Source organism: Ursus americanus, chromosome 28, assembly GCF_024610735.1.
Source record: "Ursus americanus isolate L20-20 chromosome 28, mUrsAme1.1.p, whole genome shotgun sequence".
NCBI classification, from domain to species: domain Eukaryota; kingdom Metazoa; phylum Chordata; class Mammalia; order Carnivora; family Ursidae; genus Ursus; species Ursus americanus.
The window spans coordinates 28826697-28852996 of NC_142154.1; the positions used below are offsets into that span (position 1 = coordinate 28826697).

Consider the following 26300-nt stretch of genomic DNA (forward strand, 5'->3'; position numbering starts at 1 on the left):
GGGTCTATTTCAGCAAATGTTAGCAAAGCTCACTGGTATGAATACATATCTAGCTTTAACTTCCCTGTCGTGGGCACCTACCATGTAAGAGGCAGGGAGGCGGGTATCTCGCATACGTAACCTCATTCAATCCTCTCAACTCCGTGAGGGCAGGATCATCAAGATGAGGAAAGCCAGAGTCAGAAAGGCCGAGCCCTGAACCATGGTCCCACTGCGAGCACATGGCCGAGCTGGGACTTGAGCTAGGGTCTCTCTGGCTTCAGGGCCCTCTGCCCTTACCCATCATAGGAGACTGGCAGGAAGACACGCCGGTCAGTTGTCAGCCCCAACCCTTCCCCAGCCACACCAAGCAATGCCCCTGATCTCCGAGACCACAGACAGAGGTAAAGGAAGGACACAGACTCCTAAAAGTCACTCTTCTTTATTCACCAGTGCCCCCTTATTCCCCAGTGCCCTCGATCTCCCAGCATGGTCTACAGAGAATCCCGGCGTCTTGCCAGTCACAGGCTTCTCTGACCCTGCACGGTGTCCGGGCAGCCCACCAAGGAGCTGAAGTGGCTCCCAGGCACCAGGGAGAATCAAGGTTTCTCCGTCATCCCTCAGTCCCCCTCCCAGAGCACAGGGACATACAGCAGCCTGCTGTGCCAATCCCAGGGAAAGGTGAGGAGGGTTCTGGAAAGCAGGCATCTCTTAGCCGGAAAGAAGTTGGGACCTGGGCCTTTGGTCTAATTGAACCTGAGGCAAGTCAGGCCCCAAGGAGGCTCTGGAGCAGGCCCAGGCCAGACCCCTCCCCAGTAAATGCAGAAGTCTTCACCATTATTTTGCCAAAGTCCACCTTCCTCATAGACTTGGCCTGAAAACACGCTGAGTGCAGAGGGACACACACGACAGAAATCCTGGGTTCAACTCTGCTGAGAGCCACCACACTGGAAGAGGACTTCTTTCACTTTGTCCACAATGGTGCTCACCTCAGCCATGGCCCCTAGACCTAGGGAGCAAGGTTCTGCTGTGGCCTGCAGACTGAGGCAGGGGCCCAGCCCTCACCCACCCTGCTCAATGCTCCCCTGAGGGCTCCACCCAAAGCTCAACTGAGCCTTGAAGGCCAGGACCATGTCGGCAGGAGCCAGACCCATCAAATCCCTTCCAAGGCACCCCCAGGTCAGGCCCTAGGAACAGTCACAGCAGCCATCATGAACCATACACGGGCTGAGTGCCAGGGACACCAGGCACTGCATGTACACTATCTCGTTTAATCCTACCAACTCTGAGAGGAATTATGACTTCCATTTCCCAGACGAGAAAACGGAGCCCAGAGAACGGTTTTGCCTGAGGTCAAACAGGCTGGGATGCGGACCCAGATCGGACCCCAGAGCTGAGCCCTTCTGTGACCCTGGGCTGTGGGGATGGGCTATGAGCCTGGCCAGATGCCCACCTTGGTCTCCACACACCAACTTCTTGGCCACACAAGGTATCTCGACATAGCCAAAGGCCTTGAGCTGGCCCACCTGCTGCGCGGTGATGGGGTGCTCCCACATGACGGTGTTCATCGCTGGGCAGAAGAGCAGGGGCTTGCGGCTGTCCCAAGCCCGGATGACACAGGTCTGTGAGGAAGGGAGGGGTGGGGCAGGTGAGTGCCTGCTGCTCTGCCCGCCACCCCTCCCCAGCGCTCCCAGATCCTACCCACCTTCCTCTGTCACAGCCAGAGGGTTTGGGATGACTGGGTGTGACTTGTCCGTGTCCCCCTGTCTCGTGTCTCCTCAGCCTCTCCACCTCCCCACAGGTGCCAGCACAGGGCCTGACACATAGGAGGTCGTCCGCCGACACTCACAATGGCCCAGCCACCTCCATGCAGACCCCCCCACTCCTGTGCAGAAAGCTCTCTCCGAGCCAAAGCACGAGGCTTCTCCACTGTGGGAGAAGCCAGCCAGGGGAGCAGAAGTCAAGCTCCGCAGTTACCCCCAAAGCAAAAGCCCAGACCACTCACCGGGTAGGGCCCATCCACCCCAACACCGGCTCTACTTTGAGGCCGACTAAAGCATGGCGGTGAGAACACCTTCCACATGACAAAAACCCTCTCCTACACAGTATCCCACGCACCTCACGGCAGCCCTGTAAAGAAGGTGCTGTCCGTGCCGCAGACGGGAAAAGTGACTCCCCAAGACCCCGTGGAGACGATGACCCAGGGCATAAAGCTCTGCGCACCACCCCGGGGGGTTTCCACCGCCCCACACAGCCTCACCACCTCCCGAGTTCCAGGCCATCCCACCAAGTCACACACCAGAGGAGCTGTGAAAGGGACCCACCCGCCCAGCGGGTTGTGAAATCACATAGACCCGGGTTCAAATCCCGCCTGTGCTATCTACTCGTACTTCTAGCCGTGAGAACTTGGAGGAGTAATTTCATGTCGGGAGTCTTAGCTTCCTCTCTGCAAAAGCCGCCCTCACTGGACGGTTGTAAGGACGGAGGCTGGAAATGCTTCAAGCTCTTCACAAGGGCCTGGCATCAAGGACAGGCTCCCGAAAGAGTAGCTCCTAGGACTACTACGGGCACAGGCTCCATGGGCCAGGGGCTGCCTGGGGGAGAAATAAGCCCTGGGGCCCCCAGGAGGGTGCTCCCCTGTGCCCTGACGGCTCCGGCACCTCCTCCCCAGCTGCGGGTCCCTTGGGGCGACAAAGGTCAGCACATCCCCTCAGCCCAATTGGGAAGAGAGGGGCGAGTCCCGAAAACAATGCCGTGAACAGGCTAGAGTCGATGCCCGCCCCTCTCGGTGCCCCTGCCCTCTCCTGGGGACAGGAAGGAAGCGGGACAGCACACAGCCTCAGGACCTGGCTGCTTGGGTAGGCCCAGACGCCAGCGTCTGCTTCCCACCAACTCCTCTCAATGTGGCAACCAGGCTGAGTGGACAGTTTCAGTCACACTTCCTCTTGGCCCCGTGCCACCTGCCGCTTCTGTACAAGTCACGAACATACCTAGAAGAGCCCCCTGACTGTGTGTGGAGCGTGGTGGGGGCTGGCCTGGGGTTTCTAAGCGTCTTCAAAGCAAAGCACACCAACAACCGGAGGACAAACCCAGTACCCCCATGTCCCATGCCTCCGTAGCTCTTCCCTGCTCACCTTGCAGCTCAGCCCTTCCCAGACAAACCACAGCTCCTCTGAACCTTCTGGCAGCGGGAGGGAGGAGAGGAGGCATCAGTTCCCACGGTCACGTCTGTCTGGTCAATGCTCTGTTCAGAACCTCAAGCTCTGCCCCTGGGAAACTGCCTGGGTGGAGAGGAGGCCTAGATCCCGATCAGGAGACCAGCTCCCAGCTAGACTGGTGACCCAGGAAAGTCACTCCTCTTTCTGGTTCCACTAGGCTATTTTTTTAAGTAATCTCCACACCCAATGTGGGGCTCAAACTCACGACTCCAAGATCAAGAGTTGCATGCTCTACCAACTAAGCCCGCCAGGCGCCCCTCTGCTTGGCTATTTCGCACAAAGAAGGGGCCAGGGCCCGAGTGGGCCAGAGGGCGGACGGAGACGCACCTCACGCAGGCCAAGGGCCCAGCGGCCTGGCGCACAGGCTCACACCTAGCACGCCGCTCTACCGGTACCCAAGTTCGGGACACTGGAGAGGGGCATCTGAAGGAAGGGGGCAGCAGGGCGATCTTTCCTGGGATAAAAGGACAAAACATCTTTTGAGTGAGGATAGAGCCACAGAGCAAGGATGACGACATCTTAAACTTTATGAGAGGGGCGCCTGGGTGGCTCAGTCGGTTAAGTGTCTGCCTTTGGCTCAGGTCATGATCCTAGAGTCCCAGGATCGAGCCCCATGTTGGGCTCCCGTTCAGCGGGGAATCTGCTTCTCTCTCTCCCTCTGCCACTCCCCTCACTCCTGCTCTCTCTCGTTCACTCTCTCTAATAAATTAATTAATTAATTAATTAAATTTAATATGAGATTTGTAATTCCTTAAAATATTTCCACCTTCAAGTGAAACCTTTTGAGGCAAACGGCCTGGGGACTGGTCCTAGGAACATATTCCACTGCTCAGCCAACTCAGGAGGGAACCCTGAAGATTTCAGGGGGTGGGGGCAGCTCTGAAGGAAAAGGGGCAGCAGAGCTTTGCAGGGGCAGAAGGGAGCCCTCCAAGAGCCAGCCCAGCCTGGGGCACACCTCCTAGAGGTCAGTGTGCTCCATCACATCAGCTGGTGCTGACTGACCAGCCGGTGGGAAGCCTGGAGATCTGCTGGGGGGTGCAGGTCACACACCACTCAGGCCTACAGAGGTGCAAGTGGCCAGGAGCCTCACATGCTCCAACTGTCCGGTCAGCCACGCACCAGCCTCACTGGGAAGCCTTCGGAATACCACCACCCCCAGGCCCGCTCTTCTCTGTACTCTTCTACCCCTGCTCCTGGCTACTAATCGGTGTGTCACCCTTCTTCTGGTCACCCTGTGCTCTTATTCAAATGATGCTTCAATCACTAGCAGATTCTTCGAGAAGTGCCTTATGTACCCATCAATTAGTATGTAAGGAGACTAACCTCCTATCTGACCCCCCAACATTTTGACTCAGCTTCATTATTCACTTCTTCATCCTATTAAACTCTGAAAATCTCCTTGCTCTTTGCCGAAGTAGAGTGACTAATGACCTCGTACGTACAGTATTTATTGAACACTTACTATATGCCCAGCACATAGGAGGGACTGGGGTCACTGAAGACTGTACCACACACCAGAGCATACTCCCTTCTCACCTGCGTGGGTAACCAAAACCCCTCTCCTTCCAGACTGTGAGCTCCCCATGTCCCGTGTGTCCCTCAGCATGGCGCCCAGTTCATGTTAGGGAAATGCTCGATGCATGACGGATGTGGGGTAATAATGGAGAGGGAGGGAGGAGAGATCATACACCTAGCTCTTCCCAGGAGGGTCGTATCAATGAGGCCTTTAGGACAGAGGGAGCTTACGCCGAGGACAATCCCCACTTTGTGCAGCTGGACTTCTGTTCCTCTCCTCCACCAGCCATCAGTTGGCACCTCTCACCCAGTCTTTCTCCTCCCTTCCCCTCTAAGCTTTCCCTAACACACAGGAAAACCGCATTTCTGCCTTGTGGCCAATGCTACAGGAGAGATAAGTGTGCACAGGAGATCCATGAGGAAGTAAACACTCTTATCAGATCGCCCATGTGGATATCCAGATCCCGGGGAGAAGGCAGGGCTAGGGGGCAGGCAGCGGGGCGGGGCAGGGAGACCAATGGAAAAGCACATGGAGGGGCGCCTGGGTGGCACAGCGGTTAAGCGTCTGCCTTCGGCTCAGGGCGTGATCCTGGTGTTCTGGGATCGAGCCCCACATCAGGCTCCTCCGCTGTGAGCCTGCTTCTTCCTCTCCCACTCCCCCTGCTTGTGTTCTCTCTCTCGCTGGCTGTCTCTATCTCTGTCAAATAAATAAATAAAATCTTTAAAAAAAAAAAAAAAAAAAAAAAAAAAAAGAAAAGCACATGGAGGGCAGCCCATGAATGAGGGACAGAGGGAGGGGAGCTGAGTGTCAGGGGGCAGGTGAGAGGTGGACGCCCTCTGAGAGCACACACACGCTGAGTCCACTGGCCTGAACACAGGCGACACCAGGTGGAGGGGAGGGGGCCCAGGGGGACGGTGTTCAGGGCAAATCAGCCTACCAGAATTCCAAGGCAAGAACCCCCTACAAAGGCAGTCTGCAGCTCAGCAAACCGGGAGTGAGGCCAGGGAGAGAGGAGGGCAGAGTCACTCACAAGCAAGTTGTCACATATGCCACTGGCCACCTTCCCCAGGGTGTTGGCATCAAGGGGAGCCACCAGCATGAGGTCGGCCCACCTCCGCAGGTCAATGTGGAGAACGGGGTCCGATCGGCACCTCCACATCTGGCAGAGGGAAAGAAATGGGGTCATTAAGCTGGCTACTCTCTCAGGGCGGAGGGAGGCAGGGGCAACGCGGGCCAGGTATACCTAAGTCAGAAACCGAGGGAGACCACCTGAGCAGCCCCTGCCCAAGTCCCCGGCTGTTCCCTCTCACAGCGAAGCTGGTGAGCACTGGCCACGGAGCCAACAGCCTGAGAGAAACCAGGCCTGAGGAAACAAACGCCCCTTGTCTCTCCAAGCTATTCCCTTTATGGTTTGGTTTTCAAGAGAACTGACATCTGGCAGGGAACTCCTGGCCTGTCTGCTTGAGGCGGATGCTTGGGTTGTCCAAGCCAGTGGAAGGGCTCTGGGGCGGCGAGAATGGAGGGGGTGGGGTGGAGAAGACAGGCCAGCCAGAAATGTTCTAGGCTGAGAATGTTTAAAAATGCCTGGCAGGGCACCCCTGTGAGGCCCACACTCGACGTCTGGTGATCGGCCGGTGCCTGCCCCTCTGCGGGAGAGCAGAAGCAGAGCCCAGCGGCCGTGGGAAGCGAGGCGCTCTCGACGGCCCTGACACTCGGAGCCACGTGGACAAGGGTGGTGGGAACAGAGCTCCTCTGTGGTTTCATCAGCCCAGATAAGTACAAGGACACTCAACCTGAGGCACCGGGCCAGGGCTGAGCTCTGCCTGGGGTGGGAGGAGACTTCGGGCCTCCCGCGGGCCAGAAGCTAGACAGATGTTTTCCTCATTGCCTCTGCCCAGAGGGCCCTGACCACTGACTTGAGCCTGGCCCATGTGCTCTGGCCTCCAGGACCATAGGCTGCAGGGAGGACACTCCTGTCCTGTTGGTAGAAACACGATGGAGCTCAGCCCTGGGGCCCCCACGCACTGACCTCCCATTCATCAGCATCGCTGTAGAGAGTGACAGGAACGTCCTGGGGGCTGTAGAAGTGTTTGGCTCTCTCAGTTGTGACCACTGCTACTTCCAGCTGTCACCGAGAAAAAAATGGAGACAGGGAGGGAGAGGAAAAGGAAACTGTTAGCAGAGCCACCGGCCTGGAGGCCACACGGGGCCAGGCAAGGCAAGTGCTTTCTTCACAGCCTGGCTGTGGAAAAGACTTCTCCCTCCTCGGCAGTGAGCCCCATGTTTGCATAGCTACTTCCGATGTCACCCAAAGGTCAGGCCCCACCAGATGTGGCCGTTTCACTTCCCTATCTGAGGGGCTGCTGAGGAATGAGTCACCAACTGGCCAGTGCATATAAAGCTGCAGGCTCCTGCCGCTCAGGCCGGGAGGCAGAGGCAGACAGGAAGGCATGCAGGCCAAGAGGGGCCACCCCGCAGAGACTCGCAGGTCCTGAGCTCTAATCCACACCGCAACCCTGCCCTCTGCAGGCCGACGCACTGGCACTGGGGCCCGGCACGCGGTGGCTGCATCCAGGCCCCAGCAAGAAAACAAGGCAGAGTCCCCTCTCGTACTTCTAGGAACAAGGCCTCGTGGGCTCTCATTGCGGACTCCAGGAAAAACCAACCTGCGTGCCCTACACTCGTGGGGCAAGAATAAAGTTTACCTTCACACTCCTCATTCACAAGTAATCATAATGCAAACAGGGGGACGGTTAGGGTGCTCAGCAGAGCAAATGGCTGCGAGAAACAGCGCACCGCAGTGTGGACAGCTCGAGACCAGCTGCCATCATTCGTAAAATGAGGTGTTAAACCAACGTGCTGGCAGAGTAAATGAGCTCCGAAGAAGTGGCTGGGAGGGGACAGGCACAGAAAATCACATCTCTGGGGGACATTTATCCAGGAGCCAGAAGAGTCAAGGGTGACAAGGACAGAATCGCGAACTGGCTAGAACAGGAATCCCCTGTGGCATGTAGGCCAGATCAGCCTGCAGACACGCTACTTGGCCTGTATGAGGTTATAAACATTTTTGAGCCAATATATACAGATCGGGAGATTTCACATAGAAAATCCAACTTCCTGGCTTCTCTTGAAAAACTAAAAACTCTGGCACTCTGGGGCCCACATTCCTACTTGATAATGGTGGTGTTGCGTCACGGCTGCCTCTTGGGATAGGGTGTGCCCATGCCAACTCACAGTAGCCCCATCTCTTCCTATCATCTCACTGAGGCCCCCCTCCTTCTCTGTTTCCTGCCTATCCTGCCACAGCGACAGCATTCCGCACAGCACGTAAGAGGAAAGCTGGGACCAGGGAGCAGATGTCTCAATGGGGCAGAATGAGGTATTTCAGAAGGTCTAGTATTTCAGAAGACCTATTCCTAGGTCTGCCAGAGAGCTCTCAGACATGTCCACTCTCCCTCACTCTCTCTTAGAATCTATCATCCCCAGAACTTGCACAAAACCTCGGTGACCTTTTTAAAGGTCATTTAAATCAAACTCCCGCTGAGCACTGGAGCCCCCTCCAGGACAGCTCTGAACAAGATGGCCGATGAACAGGGCGGCCTTCTCTCCACAGAACTCAGGCCTGGAGATGACATGGGACCAGCATAGGCAGGGAGCGCAGAGGGAGGCAGGATAGTGCTGAGACTCTCAAGATACAACACAGTGGCAAGGTAAGACAGGTGATGGTAAGAGGGAACCCTTCAAACCAGCAGAAAACCCAAGCTACACAATAAAGGATCAGAAGGGGAAAAAAAGCAGAGAGAACACATGACAAGTAGAAAGCATTAAGTAAGATGGTAGAAGCCCTAACATAATAGTAATTATAGTAATATATACTGAGCTAAATTCCCCGATCAAAATTCAGACTCTCATACTGGATTTTTAAAACCCTCAATCACATCAAAATGTGTCTGAAAAGACACATTTAAAACAAAAGGATATACTGGGGCTCCTGGCTGGTCAGCTGGTGGAGAGTGTGATTCTTGATCTTGGGGGTTGTGAGTTCAAGCCCCACACTGGGTGTAGAGATTACTTAAAAATAAAACATTAAGAAAAAAAAAAGGTGGGGCGGCGGGTGGCTGAGTCAGTTAAGTGTCTGCCTTAGGCTCGGGTCATGATCCTGGGGTCCTGGGATCGAGCCCCAAATCAGGCTCCCTGCTCAGTGGGTAGTGTGCTTCTCCCTCTCCCTCTGCCCCTCCTCCATGATTTCTCTCTTCTCAAATAAATAAATAAATCTTTATAAAAAAGGAAAAAAAGGATAAATAAATGTTAAGTAAAAGAATAAACTTTCAGTTAAATAAGGTAGATTCGATTCTGCTCTCTCCCAAAATCCCACTAAAATAAAAGGGATTCTTTTTTAATAATATGAACCAAGAACGGAGAGAAGAGGAATAAAATATAATAAAATAAAATCAAACACGAACAAACCAACCAACCCCAGAAATCAGCAGGTAAGACATGTCCACACATTTCTAGAAGATGGAAACAGAAGGAAGTAGAAGGAAGCAGATCAGATGAGACAAGATGCTCATGTTTTTTTATGAACATTCAGGGAATAAAAAAGAACTCTTGGACATTAAAATTATAAACAGTGAAATAAAAAAACTCAGTATAAATAGAGAAGAAATCTTGCAGAAAAGAGAATAGAAAGATAAAAAGGACAGTGTTAGAAAAACAGATGAGAAAATCAGAAGATCAATTCAAGAGGTCCAAAGTCTGCCTGAGTTGCAGAAAGAAAAACAGAAAACCGGAGGTGAGAAAAATCACGAAAGAAATGGAATGGAATCTCCCAGAACTGAAGAACTCAGAGACAGGAGGCATCTCTCCCACCTGCCTGCTGTCGTTCGGTCAGGCTCAGGGAACCCGGAGCATCACGTCCCTGGCACCCCCTGAGTGTCTGTGAAGCCTGAGCCCACAGCACCTCTTCTGGAAGCCACATCCTCCTGCTGACATAGATGGGGTTTGCAATCAGCAAGCTCAAGAGAGTTCTTCTCACCATGTTGCTGCTAAGCCGCAAACCCCAGCCTGTGCGCCTGCACAGCTACTTTTCTGGTCCCAGATGCAGCCTGTCACACTTCACTGGTAAATTCCACCTTCCAGAGGTGGCCCACAGAGCTCCTTAGATCTCAGTCCTGCTCTTAGCCAGCACCACCATCAGGAACCCCCCACCCCCACCCGAGACACGAACCAAATCAGCAAGCTCAAGAGAGTTCTTCTCACCATGTTGCTGCTAAGCCGCAAACCCCAGCCTGTGCGCCTGCACAGCTACTTTTCTGGTCCCAGATGCAGCCTGTCACACTTCACTGGTAAATTCCACCTTCCAGAGGTGGCCCACAGAGCTCCTTAGATCTCAGTCCTGCTCTTAGCCAGCACCACCATCAGGAACCCCCCACCCCCACCCGAGACACGAACCAAATCATGAACAGAACAAGGTCAAGAGCAGAGCCCTTCCCTAAGGTCCACGGGGTGGGGGTGGGAGGTAGAAAGGAATCAAGAATGAACCCTTTCAAAGTGGGATCTTTCACTGCTTATACACATGCTGACATCACCAGCAGGTGGTCCAGGGGGATGTCCTAAGACTCTATTAAAGGCCTCACTTCAATCCAGAAGTACGCTGACGTCCAAAAAAATAAACTGAAATTGTTAGGCCTTGTTCCCAATGAGCCCGATCAAGCTCCAGGGACAACCACTTTCTGAGAGCTTTTCTAAGGGTTTACAGACTTCGTCTATGGTAATTTGCCTTTTTGATGAACAGACATTAGTCATCTCTAGCCCCCAGGCCCTCTGCTATTTCCCACCCATCCTGTAGGCCACCAACCAGACAGAAATTTGCTCAGGAGATCAATCACCCAACTTGGGTTCAAGTCCCTTCTATCACCTTTTGTCCTGCTTTCTCAAGCTCAAAAGATGGAAACAAAATGGGACATAAGAGTCTCTCCCGTTTCTGTTCCCTCCTAATATTATACCACTGGCCTTCAAGTCCAGGCCCTGTTTCATTTTTCCTTTCCCAAACATATGTAACAGCCTTGTTGGTCGTCCTGAGTTTCAGGGGAGCTTCAGCTCACCCTGGTGGCCTCTGAGGCATGCTCTTACCTCCACCTTTGGTTACATGTCCTCCTTTCCATTTAACTGTTTTCCAATCTCCTTCAACAGAGAGCTTCCCAGGTAGACATAGAGGTTTCTGGACACTGCCTTCTTTTCCTCATGGGGATCACTGTTTTTCATCTCTAACAGCTTCCCAACCACCGTGAACAATGTGCTACTTAAGAATATCCCAGTTCAGGGGCGCCTGGGTGGCTCAGTCGTTAAAGCGTCTGCCTTCGGCTCAGGGCGTGATCCTGGCGTTATGGGATCGAGCCCCACATCAGGCTCCTCTGCTGCGAGCCTGCTTCTTCCTCTCCCACTCCCCCTGCTTGTGTTCCCTCTCTCGCTGGCTGTCTCTATCTCTGTCAAATAAATAAATAAAATCTTAAAAAAAAAAAAAAAAGAATATCCCAGTTCAGGGGAGCCTGTGTGGCTCAGTTGGTTAAGCGTCTGCCTTTGGCTCAGGTTGGGATTGAGCCCCACGGTGGGGAGGCTGCTTCTCCCTCTCCCTCTGCCTCCTGCTCCCCCCGTTTGTGCTCTAGCAAATAAATAAATAAAATCATTAAAAAAAAAAAAAAAGAATAACCCAATTCAGGATAGGGGCAGAAAAAAAATAAAAAGAATATCCCAGTTCATCCTCTATTCTGAAATCTAGAAAGCTACTTCCTGAGGATCTAGTTCCCCTACTTTCCCTAACTCCCAAACTGTCAGTTCTCAAAAGGAGGGACTGTGCCTAGGGCTAGTCAGAAACATTCCCAGTTTGGTAATGGCCCTGTTCTGGGGCTCCCTCCTCCCTCTCAGCTCTGCCTACATCCCCCTCATGGCCTGAGCCTCCCCTGGGCCCTAGAGAGTTCCAACCAGGGATCCAGGTGAGCCTCCCACCCTGTGCTGCCTGAACTCTTCCCTCTGAGCTCCTCCCCCCAGTCTCTAAGCCCATCCTCCTCTGGCTTCCCTTCCAGGGAGCTTCCTGGAGCCAATATCTTTACCTCAAGAGTAATGTGAAGAGTATGTGATGAGCCAATCCTTCCCGATGCCCGTCCCCTGACCCCATGAAGCAGCTCCCTCTCCTTGGCAGTGACCTGACCCTCATGCTGTCCAGCACGCCAAGCACGTTCTTCTGGTTTTAGAGGGATGTCACTTGGTCTCATTCATCAGCCCTATGGGCTTTGTTCTTTCATTTTCATTCAATCTGCCAAATGTCCTGGGAGCCAAGGACTAGGCCCTAGGTTTGCACACACTTAAAAAAAAAAAAAAAAAAAAAAAAAAAAAAGGACATGTTGTGTTACCTTCTGAGATATTAAATAACTCAGACTACTCACTCATTTACCCTGACCTTTCCCCTAGCAAATGCCAAGGAGCCCCAGCAGGGCAGAAAAACCTAAGGGCAGGAACCCTTCTTGGCTTTCTTATACCCCTCATGACTCCTGGTAGAAGCAGCCCTGGGATTAAAACAATCTCCCACACACTGGCAGGTTCCTGAAAGGTAGCTCTGTGCTTGGTACCCTGGTTAAGACCCCTGCCAAGAGTTTTTATATCTAATATTTAAAACCTGAACTTCTTCGTGTGGTGTGACCAACTTATTATATAAGCTGTCTGCATTTGCCTGGCATTTAAAGAGTTTCCTTCCTGAAACCAGTTGGCAAGTCTAGTTTCCTTTTCTCTGCTGATGGTACATCAGCAATTCCATCTGGGGTTCCTGGAGAGTCAGGGAGGGGGAAATGCAAACAGATTTGGGAGTGATACCTCCACATCTACTTTTTTTTTTTTTTAAGATTTTATTTATTTATTTGACAGAGATAGACCGGCAGTGAGAGAGGGAACACAAGCAGGGGGAGTGGGAGAAGAAGAAGCAGGCTCCCGATGCGGGAGGAGAAAGGAGCAGAGGAGCCCGATGCGGGGCTCGATCCCAGAACGCCGGGATCACGCCCTGAGCCAAAGGCAGACGCTTAACGACTGCGCCACCCAGGCGCCCCTCCACATCTACTTTTAAGCCTAGTCTGGCCCAGGCTGGCTCTGAGGAGACTACCAAAGGGACTTGGAGAGAAGCACTCCCACAGCCTTAGGATGAGACAAATCCCATGGCCTGAATTTCCCCCTCCAACCCTATCTCTGGCCTCTACCTACTATCACCAGGAGCCAGTAGCACCCCCTGCCCAAGTCTGACAACCAAAAAGGTCCCTGAACATAGTCCAGTGTCCCCTTGGGAGGCAAAACTGCTCGAGTTGAGAACCACTTCTCTACAGGGTTATCCAACAGAACTCTGCAGTGACAGAAACATGTCACACCTGTGCCATTCAGTACAGCACCACTGGCCACGTGGCTACTGAACATTTGAGGTGTGGCTGGTGTGACTGAGGGACTGAAGTTCTGGTTTTATTTCATTTCAATAATTTAAATTTAAATGTGGCTAGTGGCTACTGTATTAGATAGCACAGCTCCGGCATATACAAGTAAAGGAGAGCCCCAGCTGGAAGCCCCAGCTGAGTGGCCCGAAAAGAGCAGGTGTTTCTAGTAGGGCAGGCTTCACGGGAGGCTGAGGATTCTAAGAGGAAGCACCTGCCATGACTTACGCTGCTACAAGGCAAGGCACCCAGAGCTGTGGAGGCTCAGGCCTCTGGACTGGCACACACAGCAGAGGCCCCTGACAGTAAGCTGACCAGTGTTGACACTGGCCGTGCCCAGAGCCGGGGAACCAGCCAAGAAGCTGACACGAACCTGAGCATGGGGGTGGTGGGTATACTCTAGGAAAAAGGGCTCTTGGTGCCCAGGGCAGTTAGCACACAGGGTGGGGAGCTGTGAAGGAGACAGCCTCCTTAACGAATCCCTGAGGGTGTTCCGGTTGGCTGAGTGGGTGTCCCAACTCATAATGTTCCAGTTCATAATGATGTCTTGACTTTTTTTAAAAAGATTTTATTTACTTATTTGAGAGCGAGAGAGAGCACAAGGCGGGGGGGGGGGCAGGGAGTGCCGGGCAAAGGGAAGGGGAGAAGCAGACTCCCCACTGAGCAGGGAGCCCCGCGAGGGACTTGATCCCAGGACCCTGAGACCATGAACTTAGCCGAAGGCAGACACTTAACTGACTGAGCCAGCCAGGCACCCGATGTCTTGACTTGTCAAACATTTACTAAGCCTACATATACATGGGGGCCACAGCTGGTAAGATAGGAGCTCTGCCCTCAGCAAGGACTCAGTCTAGCAAGTAGGTACGGTTTATATGACCTTGACCATGAAGCAAGGCAGACCAGGTAAGAGTCCACAATGTTCTGGGAATTCTCATCCTCACAGCCATGGTCAGCCTGAGCAGAGAATGCCTATGCTCCAGATCTGAGCTCCTCAAGTTCACTTGCTGACAGGAGTCAGGAAACCTGGCCCCAAGCACCAGTTCTGCCAGCTAACTGGCTGGGGGACGGGCAGGCAGGTTTCAGGCAAATCCTTCCTTCTCTGGCCCTGGTTTCCCCGAGCCATTTAAACCACATGGCCTTCAGGGGCCCATCCAGCTCACTATGCCATCCCAGCCCTCTTGCCCTTTCCCACCAGGCTCTGTGGGGAAAGCCATTCTCCATCAGCCTCCCAGTGGGCCTCCTGGGGAAGCTGCTGTTCTGGTCTCAACAGCCCTTCCTGCCATTCGAGCAGGACTGAGCTGCCAATCCCTCTGTGCCCTTCCCCAGCTAGAGAAAATTCTTAAGAATGGACCTCGAAAGGCAGAGCGCAGAGCCCACTCTCAGGGACGGAAGGGGCTGGCCAAACCAGCAGCCACCTAAATAAATGTCTCAGAGCAGTACTGCTGAATGGACCCATTTCCACAACAGGACCACAGGGCCAGCAGGCAGCCCCCGCCCAGAAAGAAAGGAAAACCTCAAACCAGGCCTCATTTCTCCTGCTTCCTTTTCTCAGTAAGCATTAAAAAAAAAAAAAAAAAAAGGCATAAAGTTACAAAGAATGTTCCATAATTTTCCCACCAAGAGTCCCACTGACTTTAAAAATAAATATACACAGAGGTTAAAAAATGAAGATTGAACAGAATGATACAAAGCACAAGTCTCCCTTCCTGCCCCCATTTCTGCACAAAAGTGAATACCTCCAGAGGAAAATCTGTAGGCCGAACTCAGATATGTGAACATATAAAAGGAACCATACAATATGTAAGCGGTCAGCAAACTTTTTCTCTAAAGGGCCAGATACTATTTTCAGTTTTGTCACAACTACTCAACTCTAGTAGCAAGACTGCAGTCATGGGCAATACTTAGATGAACGTATGGCTGTGTTCCAGTAAAATGTCATGGACACTGAAATTTGAATTTCACGTAATTTTATCTATCTCGAAATATTCTGTTTTTAATTTTTCAATCACTTAAAAATGTAAAAACCATTCTTAGCTCACAGACCATACAAAAACAGGTAACGAGACCAGATTAGGCCTGTGGGCCCCGGTTTGCCAACTCCTGTACCACGTTCACTTCCGTCCCACGTCAACGACCGTCCCACGTCAACACCGAGATCCAGCCATTCTTCTGAACCTCTGCTTTCACCCATCATGAGGCTGGACCCAAAGTGCGCCGAAGCGCTCTTTATTCTTGGACGTTTTGTTTCCAGTTTTCGTTTTGTTTTTCTTTGAAGTGATAAACAGGGCTGTAATGAACATCCTTGGAAATATGGTGAATCTGTACCCTACAGGACTCGGTCCTATGGGTGAATCAAGGGCTATGAACACTTTCTATCTCTCCAGACATTGCCAAATGGTCCTCCAGAGAAGCAGAATTTACTTCATACGGCATATGAGTGGGATCTTCTTTCCCTTACCCTTGACAGTGGTGAAGGTCCTGGCAAGCATTCTAGAAACTTAACCTTTGGGGCATCTGGGTGGCTCAGTCTGTTAAGCATCTACCTTCCACTTAGGTCATGATCTCAAGGTCCTGGGATCAAGCCCTGTGTCAGCTCCCTGTTCAGTGGGGAGTCTGCTTCTCCTTCTCCATCCATCCCTCCCCCATGTTTGTGCTCTCTCTCACTCTAATAAATAAATAAAATCTTAAGAAAGAGAAAGAAAGAAAGAAAGAAAGAAAGAAAGAAAGAAAGAAAGAAAGAAAGAGAAAGAAAAAGAAAGAAATAACTTAACCTTGTCCTGTCAGCTCCCCAAATGGGAGACTTTCTACACCTTCAGAAATCCCCTGCTGGCTCCAGCCCTGAGGACGCCTGCCCGGCAAAAGCTAGAGAGGCGTCTTTTCCACCCAAGTGAGAGGGTGCTTGGACAGAACTGCCACCCAATTACATGACAACTGTGGAACTGTAAACACCGTTATGTTCCTGCACCCCAGGACCTTCTCTCGGGCTGCCTTCGGGCCCTATTCCTTTTTGCCCTCACCTCTAGAATCTTCGCCCACTAGTGCCAGAAGAGGCCCTGGAGACAGATCATTTTAGTACCCCATACACACTTCATTGCAGGGCTAAGAAGACTGAGGCCATAAAGAAGACCTGAGTTGTCCAGAATCCCAGCATGAGAAATCCTCCATGCTCGGCTGCATCTCTTGAGGTACCACTGGCCCCCACCATCCAACTCCCCCCACCACAGAAAGTATCCCAGGATTCTTGGCAGTGGCCACTCTGCCTGACTGCTGGTGTGTGAATCATGAGGCCAAATCCACCCCTCTCCAGCACCCCTCCACAGTCTCCCTGGTCTGGCTCTAGCCAGCGGCTCTCCTGGGATGCCTGGATACACTGGTGAGTCAGGAATAGAGGCCTACCTTGGGACATTGCGAGTTTGGTTCCAGACCACTGCAATAAAGCAAGTATCACAATAAAACTAGACAAATAAGTTTTTCAGTTACCCAGTACACATAAAAGTCACGTTTATACCACACTGTAGTCTCTGATACGTGCAATAGCATTATGTCTAAAAAAAGCAACACATGTACCTGGAGGAGTGTTGACAACACTGACTCCATGGTGGACTCTCCATCTTGTTCGTGCCCGAGCAATGACCTCCCTCCAGGCTACGTGTTTCAGGCCCTGTGGTGGTTAACGTCTGCCCTGACCAGAATGCAGGAAGGTTTGTTCTGACCTTCCCTCAAGTGGGGCACAGACGGCACCACGTTAGAGAATGACTCTTTGATCTCATCGCAATGCCCTTCCCTCTATAAAAGCTGGACACTGAGGTCTGGACTCAGCAGAGAGTAGCCACGCAGCGCCTGCACCGTCATCCACCCAACCTGCCTGCCCTCCCACTCACCGGCAAGCTCCCCTGACTAAATTTCTGTCGTGGTATGGAGTGGCTCATTTTTCAGTCTCAAAGTGCCTTCTCAGGCTGGAGGATGCCTTCCTCTTCCTCCCCCCTTGTAACAAAACCTTAATTAAAATTGCGGGGCCCCTGCGTGGTGCAGTCGGTTGAGCGTGCAACTCTTGGTCGTGAGCAGGATCGTGAGATCCAGCCCCATGGTCTTGAGACTCTTCCCCTCTGCCCCTCCCCCTTCCTCTCTAAAATAAATAAAAATAAATCTTTAAAAAATAAAGCAGTTTATTGCTAAAAAAAAAAAAAAAGGCTAACCATCATCTGAACCTTCAGCAAGTTGTAATCACCGATCACAGATCACCATAACAAATACAATAATCAAAAAGTTTGAAATATTATGAGAATTACCAAAAGGTGACACAAAGTGAGCAAATGCTGTTGGAAAAATGGTACCAATAGACTTGCAAGAAAACTCAGTATCTGCAAAGCGCAATAAAATGAGATACACCTGCAGTTATGAGCCAGAACTGTAGAATCACCCAGCTCCCTGCAGCCCACACTTCAGCTGCCTGTCTGCTGGCCAAAATCTAGAAATGCCTAGGGAGCTCAGGAAAGCCCTAAGCATGTGAATCCATGATGTAGGCAAAGAGCTGAGAAGGACCGTTCCAAGGGACAAAGACTGCTCCTGGGGGTGACCCAAAAAGAGGGCAATGGGGAGATCAGTACCATCAGGGAATGTGGGGAGGCCACAGCATTGGGCCAAGCAAGGATCCCCCTCTGGTTGCCAACACCTCACAAGGACTCCAGCAAGCAAACCCAGGCTCCTTGGAGAGCTGTTCTGCCCGCAGTATGAGCTGGCCAAGAAGTGAGAGGGCAGCAGGCCCCTTCACAGGAGCAGATGGACGGTGGCTCCCACAGCTTGTCCCACTGGGCTGTCTCGCCAACCTCAACAACCCCACCACATGGCTGGCCCAAAGGACATGACAATGGGAAAGGAAAGGGTGAAGGACAGGAAACAAACACTGTTAAGTGTTTCTGTGTGCCAGGAGCTGTGCCTAGCTGCGGGGGCAGGACAACAAACTTTGATTTGTGTCCCCTCCCCAAGCCCCGACAAGAGCCTGGGGGGATGGGTGGCAGTAATCACCTTTATTCTAAATGAGAAAGGCAGGCTCCAAGAAACTAAGTCCTGGAGTCCTCCCTCCTAGGTCAGTGCCCTTCTGGCTGCCTTTCAGCTTGACTCCAGCCAGCGAGGGAGAGCCAAGTTCCCGTTCCAGACAAGGCCTGTCCCCCTGAGAGGGCCAGGGCCTGGGGTGGGCTAGAGAGCCTCCCCACTTCACACAACCTTTTCCTCACACCCCTGTAAGTGCTGGCTGCAAGGGACGGCAGGAAGCGGGGGAGTTGCCATTTCCCCCAGCTCGGAGGCTGCCCATCTGTTTCCTGGGATAGGACGCCCTGCCCCCACCCGCCCCCAGTCCGGAAATTCACTTGCTCTGGGGCTATGGGAAAAGGGAACTGCATAGCTCCCTCCCTCCCAAGGGGGCAGCGGCTATCACTCCTGCAACAACCCTTTCCAAGCCTCCCGTCCTCACGGGTCTAATGAGCCTGCTCCTACCAAGGGTTCTGGGTCCATGGGGGTGAGGGGGCAAGCCACAGGTGGTACAGGCCACGTGGTACTGCCCAGCAGCACCAGTGCCAGGAGCGACGGGACTCACCTCCCTTCTCCCTTCTGGCCTGGCTGGCATCCCTGGCTGCCTGCTTCATTGCTTGTCTCAGCATGAGGGGTAGGGTGAGGGGGTGACTTTCTGGGTAGAAGTTTGTGGAAATCAAGGGGAAAAAAAAAAATTTCTCACCCCTGCCGTCAGCCCTGACATGGTCATCTGCAAGTGAGCACTGCCCCCTGCTGGATACACTGGGTACACACACCTGTGCCACTGCGTAAGGTACGGGGCAGATAAGGGGAAAAGCACAGCCTGGGCCCCAGCAGCGCACCCAACAAAGTAATGAGCAATGTCAAAGGCAACCTATGACTCCCCACACCTTGGTCAAGATTCTCTCCCAGACCAAACTCTACTCAGACTCCTCTGCACCACTTTTTTGACTGGGCCCATCCTGGGGTCTGGTCCTTAAGAGCAAGATTCCTGTTAAGTGGGTTTGGCCACAATCCCCCCACTCTCGATATCTGATCAGCCTGGATATCTCATCAGGCTCCTCATCCCTCAACAACCCCCACGTGATGATTGATCACCCTGGCCTGCCTGCACCAAGAACCCTGTCAGGACAGTTTAGCCAGAACCCTCCTTACGCCTGGTATTTCCTCTTAGTAACTTTCCATCCACGGCCCTCCACCTGCTCCTTGCCTATAAACCTCCACTTTTCCCTGTTGTATTTGGAATCAAGCCCAGTTCTCTGCTGAGATCTCTTTTCCCTTATTGTGATAGCTTCTCTGAATAAAACCTGTTTTTACCACTTTACTGCCCATCTCAGGTTCTTCTTCAATATATCAAATGAAGACGCCTGGGTGGCTCAGTCAGTTAAGCGTCTGCCTTTGGCTCAAGTCATGATCCCAGAGTCCTGGGATCGAGCCCTGCATCGGGCTCTCTGCTCAGCGGGGAGTCTGCTTCTCCCTCTCTCCCAAATAAAAAAATAAAATCTTTTTAAAAAATAATACATCAAATGAGTTGGGTTTTGTTTTGGTTTTTTTTTCTAGGTATTTTATTTAAGTAAATTCTATGCCTAATGTGGGGCTCGAACTCACAATCTGGAGATCAAGAGTCGCATGCTCTAACAACTGAACCAGCCAGGTGCCCCTCATCAAATGAGTTTTAAAAGGAAGGGAGCAATGCCACAGGGGCTGAGGCAAGCCGGGAAGGCTTTCTTGTAAAGTGTTTGTGCAGAATTGAGAGAGGCAGAGGACTAGGAGGGCAGCACAGCCTGGCAGGGGCCAGGCCAAAGCAAAGGCCACCAGGATGGAGTGTAGGCAGTGGGAATTCGACAGACCTTGGAGACCAGACAAGGAAATGAGGTCAGTACCTGCTGGCTTTCAAATTGTTTAAAGCTTTGAACTTTTCCCGAAGAAGAATCTGCCCCAGGACCTCAATATATAAAAATATATATAAATATATAAAACGGATCAAAATGGAGGTGCCCCTCACCCCCAATACACTGCGGTGGCCCCAGGCTTCTCTGAACACCTAAAGGAGAAGTCTGAAACCAGAGCCGCAGGCAACGGGGTACCCCTGACGTTCCAGGGTATCTGGACAGACAGGACAGCCACGGTGTCTAACGAGGAGGGAGAACAGAGCCGCAGTGTTCAAGACGAAGTGGGGGTGGGGCGCTCAAGGCAACAAGGGGACACCGCAGATGTGCTGCATTTCTGCCGCCGGCACTCCTCCCACACCAGCACCTCGGGGAACTGGGGTCACCAGAGGGGAACCCACACCCTCCATTCAGCACAGCGTTCCTTTCCCAGTCTCCCCTCACACTCTGCCCACACCCTCTCATCTAGCTCCTGGTTATACTGGACTGTCTCCTGCTTCCCCTACACACTAATGCACACAGAGGGCTTCCACAAACACCACCATTAACAAAAAACCCCGTGCACTGCATAAAAATGGGCTGGCCCCAGGAGCGACAGCTCTCCACCATTAGACTGCCACGCTGTCTAGTAAGCATACTCACGTCAGGAATGTCCAAAAGCCTAGACACCAGAAGAGGCAACTTCAGGGCGGCAACACTCCCAGTGACACCCACGAGAACATGGAACTGTTTCTTCACCAAGGGTGCAGCAGCCGGACAAGGGGCACTGGATTCCATGTGGGCTCTAATGGCTTCGAATCCCGGGAGCCTGCCAAGACGGGCCTCCACAAGGCTCTGCCAAGACTTAAAATCTAAAAGCAGAATAAGGGGCACCCACTTCATTCATATGTTCGACCAAAGTGTCTTGAGTACCCTGGGCCAGAAGCCGGGGTTACTGAGGGGTGAGCAGGCCCAGCGGCTGGGAACATACGATCTGATGAGAAGGTCAGGTACCGTGTCATATGGCCCAGTGTTGTGAAGAAGGTCTGTACCGAGGGCTGTGGCTGCCCAGGAGTAACAGTCTGAGGAAGTCAGAGACCCCAAAAAAGGACACTGAGCTTGAGTCCTGAAGGGCCAGTACATTTCCCAGAGAAAGAAGGAAATAACCATGCAAGAAGGAATAATTTCACAAAGGTGAAGAGGCCTAAGGAGGGTGGCAGGTTTGGGGCCCAAGGAGCAGCTTAGGAGTGAGGCTAAAGTGTGATGGGAGGTAGAGAGTGGCAGGAGGTAAGGTTGCAATCAGGTCAAGGGCAGTGTCAAGGGCAGTGAGGGGCAAGGTGAGTTTTCATTTTAGAAAGACAGTGCTGGTGCCAAGTGTGGAGGGGGCCCTCGAGGTGGAGATGGGAGGAGGCTGGACTGACTAAAGGGAGTAGCAGGATGGGATGGGCTCAGGGATGCCTGAGAGGTGGTAAACCCTAGGTAATAGGAGGACTTGGGTGACCCACGGAGTGGAGACATTTGCCTTTCTGTCACGGCCCCTGTAGAACAAACCGGACACCACTCTACAAACCTAAGCCCAGGAAGAGACAAGCATAAAGGGGATGCTGGCCACCCCCATGGGACCAGCTGCTTAGTTTCCTTCTCCGGCCCTCAGATGTTGCTAGGAGTAACCAAGATAATACAGCTGAGGGACACACCAAAACCTACACTCTGCAAGCTGGGTCAGCAAAACGTACCCACTCCATCAGCAACAATCACTGAGGGCCAATGACATCTAGCACTGGGCAAAGGAATTATGCAAGACACACCTCTGCCTTTGGGGAATCTGTAATGAGTTGAGAAGACAGGAGTCACACCTGAAATCATTTGAGATGGCCCTTCTCTGGGATGCACGTGTCTGGTGATTAGTGATTCCGTTTGTTCCTTGTTTCCTTGCCTCTCCCTCCCCACTTCCCCACCACCACTGCCACCAGCAAGCTCCCTCAATGTGTGACCAGGTCTAATCGCCAACAGCCAGGCACCTGATGGGTCCTGAAACTCTGCTGGAGGAATAATAACCCGTACCTTCTGAAGCAGGGTGGGGCGTGGGGCACAGGACACTGGCACAGAAGCCCGGCAAGTGCATCAGGAGCCCTGGGTCCTGCCCATGGTTGTGCTCCTGAGCTGCTGTGTGACCTTGGCCCAGGGTACTTCCCTCCCTGGACCTGTCTCTTCATCTGAAAAATACAGAGGTAGGACCAGGTGATCTCTGAAGCTCCTTCCAGTAGAAACTTCTGAGTCAATGTATGAAAGACAGCGGTAAGGGCTCTCTGTACCAGAGTCCTGGAAGATGCATTCAAAATGGGCAGAATCAGCAGTGGAAGGGGAAACCAAGGCAAACGCCAAGAAGAACGCTATCTGCGAATCACCCAGTGGCTTCCTCCGTGGCTGCACACCCACGGGGGCTTCCTCTTCATTCCAGAGGCTCGTTGGTTCCCGAGGGCCTCTTTGCCCAGTATTTGCCTTCAAGACTCAGGCACACAACCACATGAGCTGAGGATCCTATCTGGATTTATTATTCCACTCCTACCTGGAAAGATCTCCCAGAGGCCCAGACCCAGGGATCAATCAGCAGGAATTAAGCACAGACCAGTTCCCTAGAGCAAGACTCCCCCAAAGTTCCGTTTGCCAGCTCCGTTTGTCTCTGCTCTACATCAGGGCCTCAGCCAGGACCATGCTTGCCCAGAGCAGAAATGAATCTACTCTAGGACTTGGGGAGTCCTGTTAGCAACTGGCAGGGTCCAGAGGGCCTATAAGCCAGCCCCTTCCCAGATCAGCATGCTGATTAGCACCCTCAGTAGGTGATGGAGGCACATTCTTGACTCTCCAGGGAAACCTACCTGCCAGAGCTCAAACCCTGACCCTGTCCCGCTCCAGCTAACTGGTGCCAGGACAGGGAAATTCCTGCCAAACTAGAGGCTGAACTTCATCTCTGCAGCCCCTAGCCTCCTCTACATCAAGCTGATATCATTCCTAAGAAAGAGGTTACTGAAAGCAATCAATTAAACTGAGGGCATGGGGCACCTGGGTGGGTCAGCTGGTTAAGCAGCCAACTTGATTTTGGCTCAGGGCATGATCTCAGGGTCCTGGGATCGAGCCCTGAGTCAGGCTCCACGCTCAGCAGGGAATCTGCTTGAGGATTCTCTGTTCCTCTCCCTCTGCTCCTCCCCCTGTTCATGTTCTAATAAATAAATCTTAAAAAAAAAAAAAAACACAGCATGAAGCCATGTTCGGGATTTCAATTACTTCCCCACAGTAGGTGGTATAGTCCAAGATTTACTACTTAGCCTGCTGAGCAAGACTTGCTAAGGACCAAAGCCTACCTACCTTTAGAGAAAAATGAGTGTGGATTGGGTATTGGGGGTGGGGGACATATGTACTTGAGTAACAGAAAGTGGATAATTTAACCAACATTTGAAAGCAAGGTCAAATTGGTTCAACCTAACAGTCTTGTGGAGTGTGACACCTGGCAGTTCTTTGTTTACTCTCAAAAGAGATCAAATCCCAAACCAGGAGTCTGTTCATCCAGCCAGCTCCTGGTAGAACCATCTACTTGCACAGCCAAGGTAGCTGCAGATAGTGCCTGATTTTTCTGCGCTTTGCTGGACTCATAGGAACTCTTGAGCAGCAGAAAGAGTTGGCACACAGAGAGGTTACAAGGGCTGAAGGCTATGATTACTGAGCCTCAAGCTCCCAGGACACCAGTCATGCAGGTAACCCACAGCCAGAAAAATGGCAGGTTTTCTATCCCTTAGAAAGACAGGACCAGACAGTGGCGCCTGGGTGGCTCAAAAGGGTAAGTGTGGGACTTTTGGTTTCAGCTCAGGTCATGATCCCAGGGTCGTGAGACTGAGCTCCTGCATCAGGCTACACGCGGAGTGTGAACTCTGCTTAAGATTCTCTCTCTCCCTCTCCTTCTGCCCCGCCCCTGCCTGTTCATGCACACGCGCTCTCAAAAAAAAAAAAAAAAAAAAAAATGCAGAGCCAGAGCTTGCTTATGGCAAGCCTGTGATGTGTAAACCTCCTCTAATGAGTTTAATTAGGGCAGATTTAAGTAAAGGTTTCAGGAATACCTGCCAGTCACAATAGGGCCACATGTGGAGCCACACAGAACCAGGGCTAAAAAAAAGGGCCAGACAGTACAAACACTGCCCAACACAGAACAGTGAGGGACTGGGGCCTAGGACAAAGCAGAACCGAACATGGGGGGCTGGAAGAACAGAGATCCAGGATCCATAAGAGCCTACAATCTTTAGCCTAAGGTCAAAAGCCCTCGCTCCTGGCCCCAGGGTTTTGCTCTGGCCCTATCTCCCACCAGTCGACACACTCTTACTCTGCCCCCCTAATAATGAGCAATTCAAACTCCCCAAAATGTTACCCTGCCCCCAAATCCAAAGACATTAAAAGGCCACAGGGCACTTTAAATCCCTGTCCCCAAAGTAAGGCAAGAAACTCGAGAGTTCAAGGCCTTGGCATTCTGCTAAAACTGCTCTTCTCTCTCACTAGAGGCAGGCGTGCCTGACTTCGCAGCTTCCGAAATCCCATTTAGACACACCTCCTCAAGCTCACAGGCTGGGGATATATACATATATTATACGGTATATTACACATATTATATATATATCTGCATTATATATATCGTATGTTATATATATTGTATTGTTTATATTGTATAATATATTAACTAAGTATATTTACACACACACACTGGCCACTAGCAAGGTAGTTACAGCCATGCGAGAGATTGGGAGGAAAAAACCCTGCTCCCAAGACATTCACCAAGTCCCAAACTTATAGCAATCTCTCCTGCTTATCATCTGGTACAGGCCTCTAAAGGACAGCAGGAAGTTTTTCTCTAGCAATATTTAGCCTCATTCTAATTTTTAAAAACCATCAGCACTTTTAGGCGGATCTAGGGGATATAATTCCAACATACCAAGGCTTTCCTTTTTCTATTTTACCAGTTTTTAAAATAGGGGAACTGATGGGGCCACCTTTTAAACTCGCTTAAAGAGCACTGAACAACCGCAGTGCAGCAGAAAGCAGGGGTGGGAACACACAGACACAAATCCTCCACTCCAGACTCGAGCCAGGAAGAGGCCCCAAATGCACCGGCAGATAGCTAAGTACAGTCCCAAAGGCTCGACAGTCCCCACACAGACACAGTCGCCAACCCACAGTGGCGAGCTGAGCTTCACGGGCTCAGAAAGGAAACTGAGGTCACACACCCATGCGGACCCACAGCCTTCACACACACGCGCGCGTAAAGGGAGGTCACGGAAAAATAGTCGCGGACCAACAGTCAGCGAAGCTCCCAGGGCCTCCCTACCACCGGGAAGAGAGGACACAGCCTCCGAGGACCCTTAGACTCCTCACCCACGCCTGGCGCGTCTTGGGCAGCCCCAAATATCGCGATATTTCAGCCGCCCCTCCCGCTGTTTCCGCTTAGCATGTAGTTTCATGAGGGCGCCCGGCTGCCTGCGTGTCGCGCAGCCTTCTGGGAGCTGTAGTCTATTTCTCTGCCTCCTGGTAGTTGTAGTCCACTCGGGAGAATCCGGTGACTAACACCAGGTTGCTGTTCTTAGTAGTGCTGGTGCCCTCTTCTGGGTCTGGCCCAATTGTCGGAGCTCCTCCCCCCACACCCTCATCCCACACATACTGCTCATCATTGGGGCACTTCATACTGAACATTTGCCGAGCGTCTCCTATGTTTTAAATGCACGGGATACGGAGCTAAATCAGACTAGTCCCTGCTCTTGAGACAAGCAGGGGGACAGGAAATTACAGAATAAGATCCTCCATGAGGAAGCAGAGGGATCAAACGACTAGAGGCAGGGAAGCCCTCTCAGAGGAGTCACTCAAGGTGAATCTTAAAGGATGACCAGAAGCTTAGATAAAGTGTTGGCACAGCAATCCTAATGGAGGGCGCAGCGCTGGCAAAGGGAAAGCAGCAGGAGAAAGCATCCTGGGTACACTTAGCTGCCTTCTTCATTCTCCAGCATCAAGACCCCCACAAGCCCTGTGTTTGTTGAGGCTTCTCAATCTGCTGCCAGTCTCCATCAGTGAGAGCTGAGGTGGGGGCCCTCTGTGTTCTACCCTTGCCCTTGCCTGCAGCGACCATCTGGACCAAACCACCCCTCACCCATTAATCCAGTCTTCTACTTCCTCCTCAGGCAACTCAGAACCC

At 52.1% G+C, this 26300-nt stretch overlaps 1 protein-coding gene across 8 annotated transcripts; it reads right to left on the reverse strand.

Moving 5' to 3' along the window:
* Positions 1 to 405: 405 nt before the first annotated feature.
* PPCDC (phosphopantothenoylcysteine decarboxylase) lies at positions 406 to 25593 on the reverse strand. 8 transcript variants are annotated; one of them, XM_045795168.2, is made up of 7 exons: positions 25490 to 25593; positions 22139 to 22290; positions 20738 to 20946; positions 6743 to 6838; positions 5744 to 5872; positions 1433 to 1601; positions 406 to 988 (listed from the first exon to the last, which is right to left on the reverse strand). In XM_045795168.2, the coding sequence occupies exons 2-7, from the start codon at positions 22197 to 22199 to the stop codon at positions 903 to 905; spliced, it is 750 nt and encodes a 249-aa protein (XP_045651124.1). In that variant the 5' UTR covers positions 22200 to 22290; positions 25490 to 25593; the 3' UTR covers positions 406 to 902. The 8 variants fall into 8 exon arrangements, with proteins under 8 accessions (XP_045651124.1, XP_087712903.1, XP_087712904.1 ...); XM_087856777.1 differs by having other exon boundaries at positions 5651 to 5872; positions 25490 to 25590; XM_087856778.1 differs by having other exon boundaries at positions 5651 to 5872; positions 25443 to 25553.
* Positions 25594 to 26300: the final 707 nt, after the last annotated feature.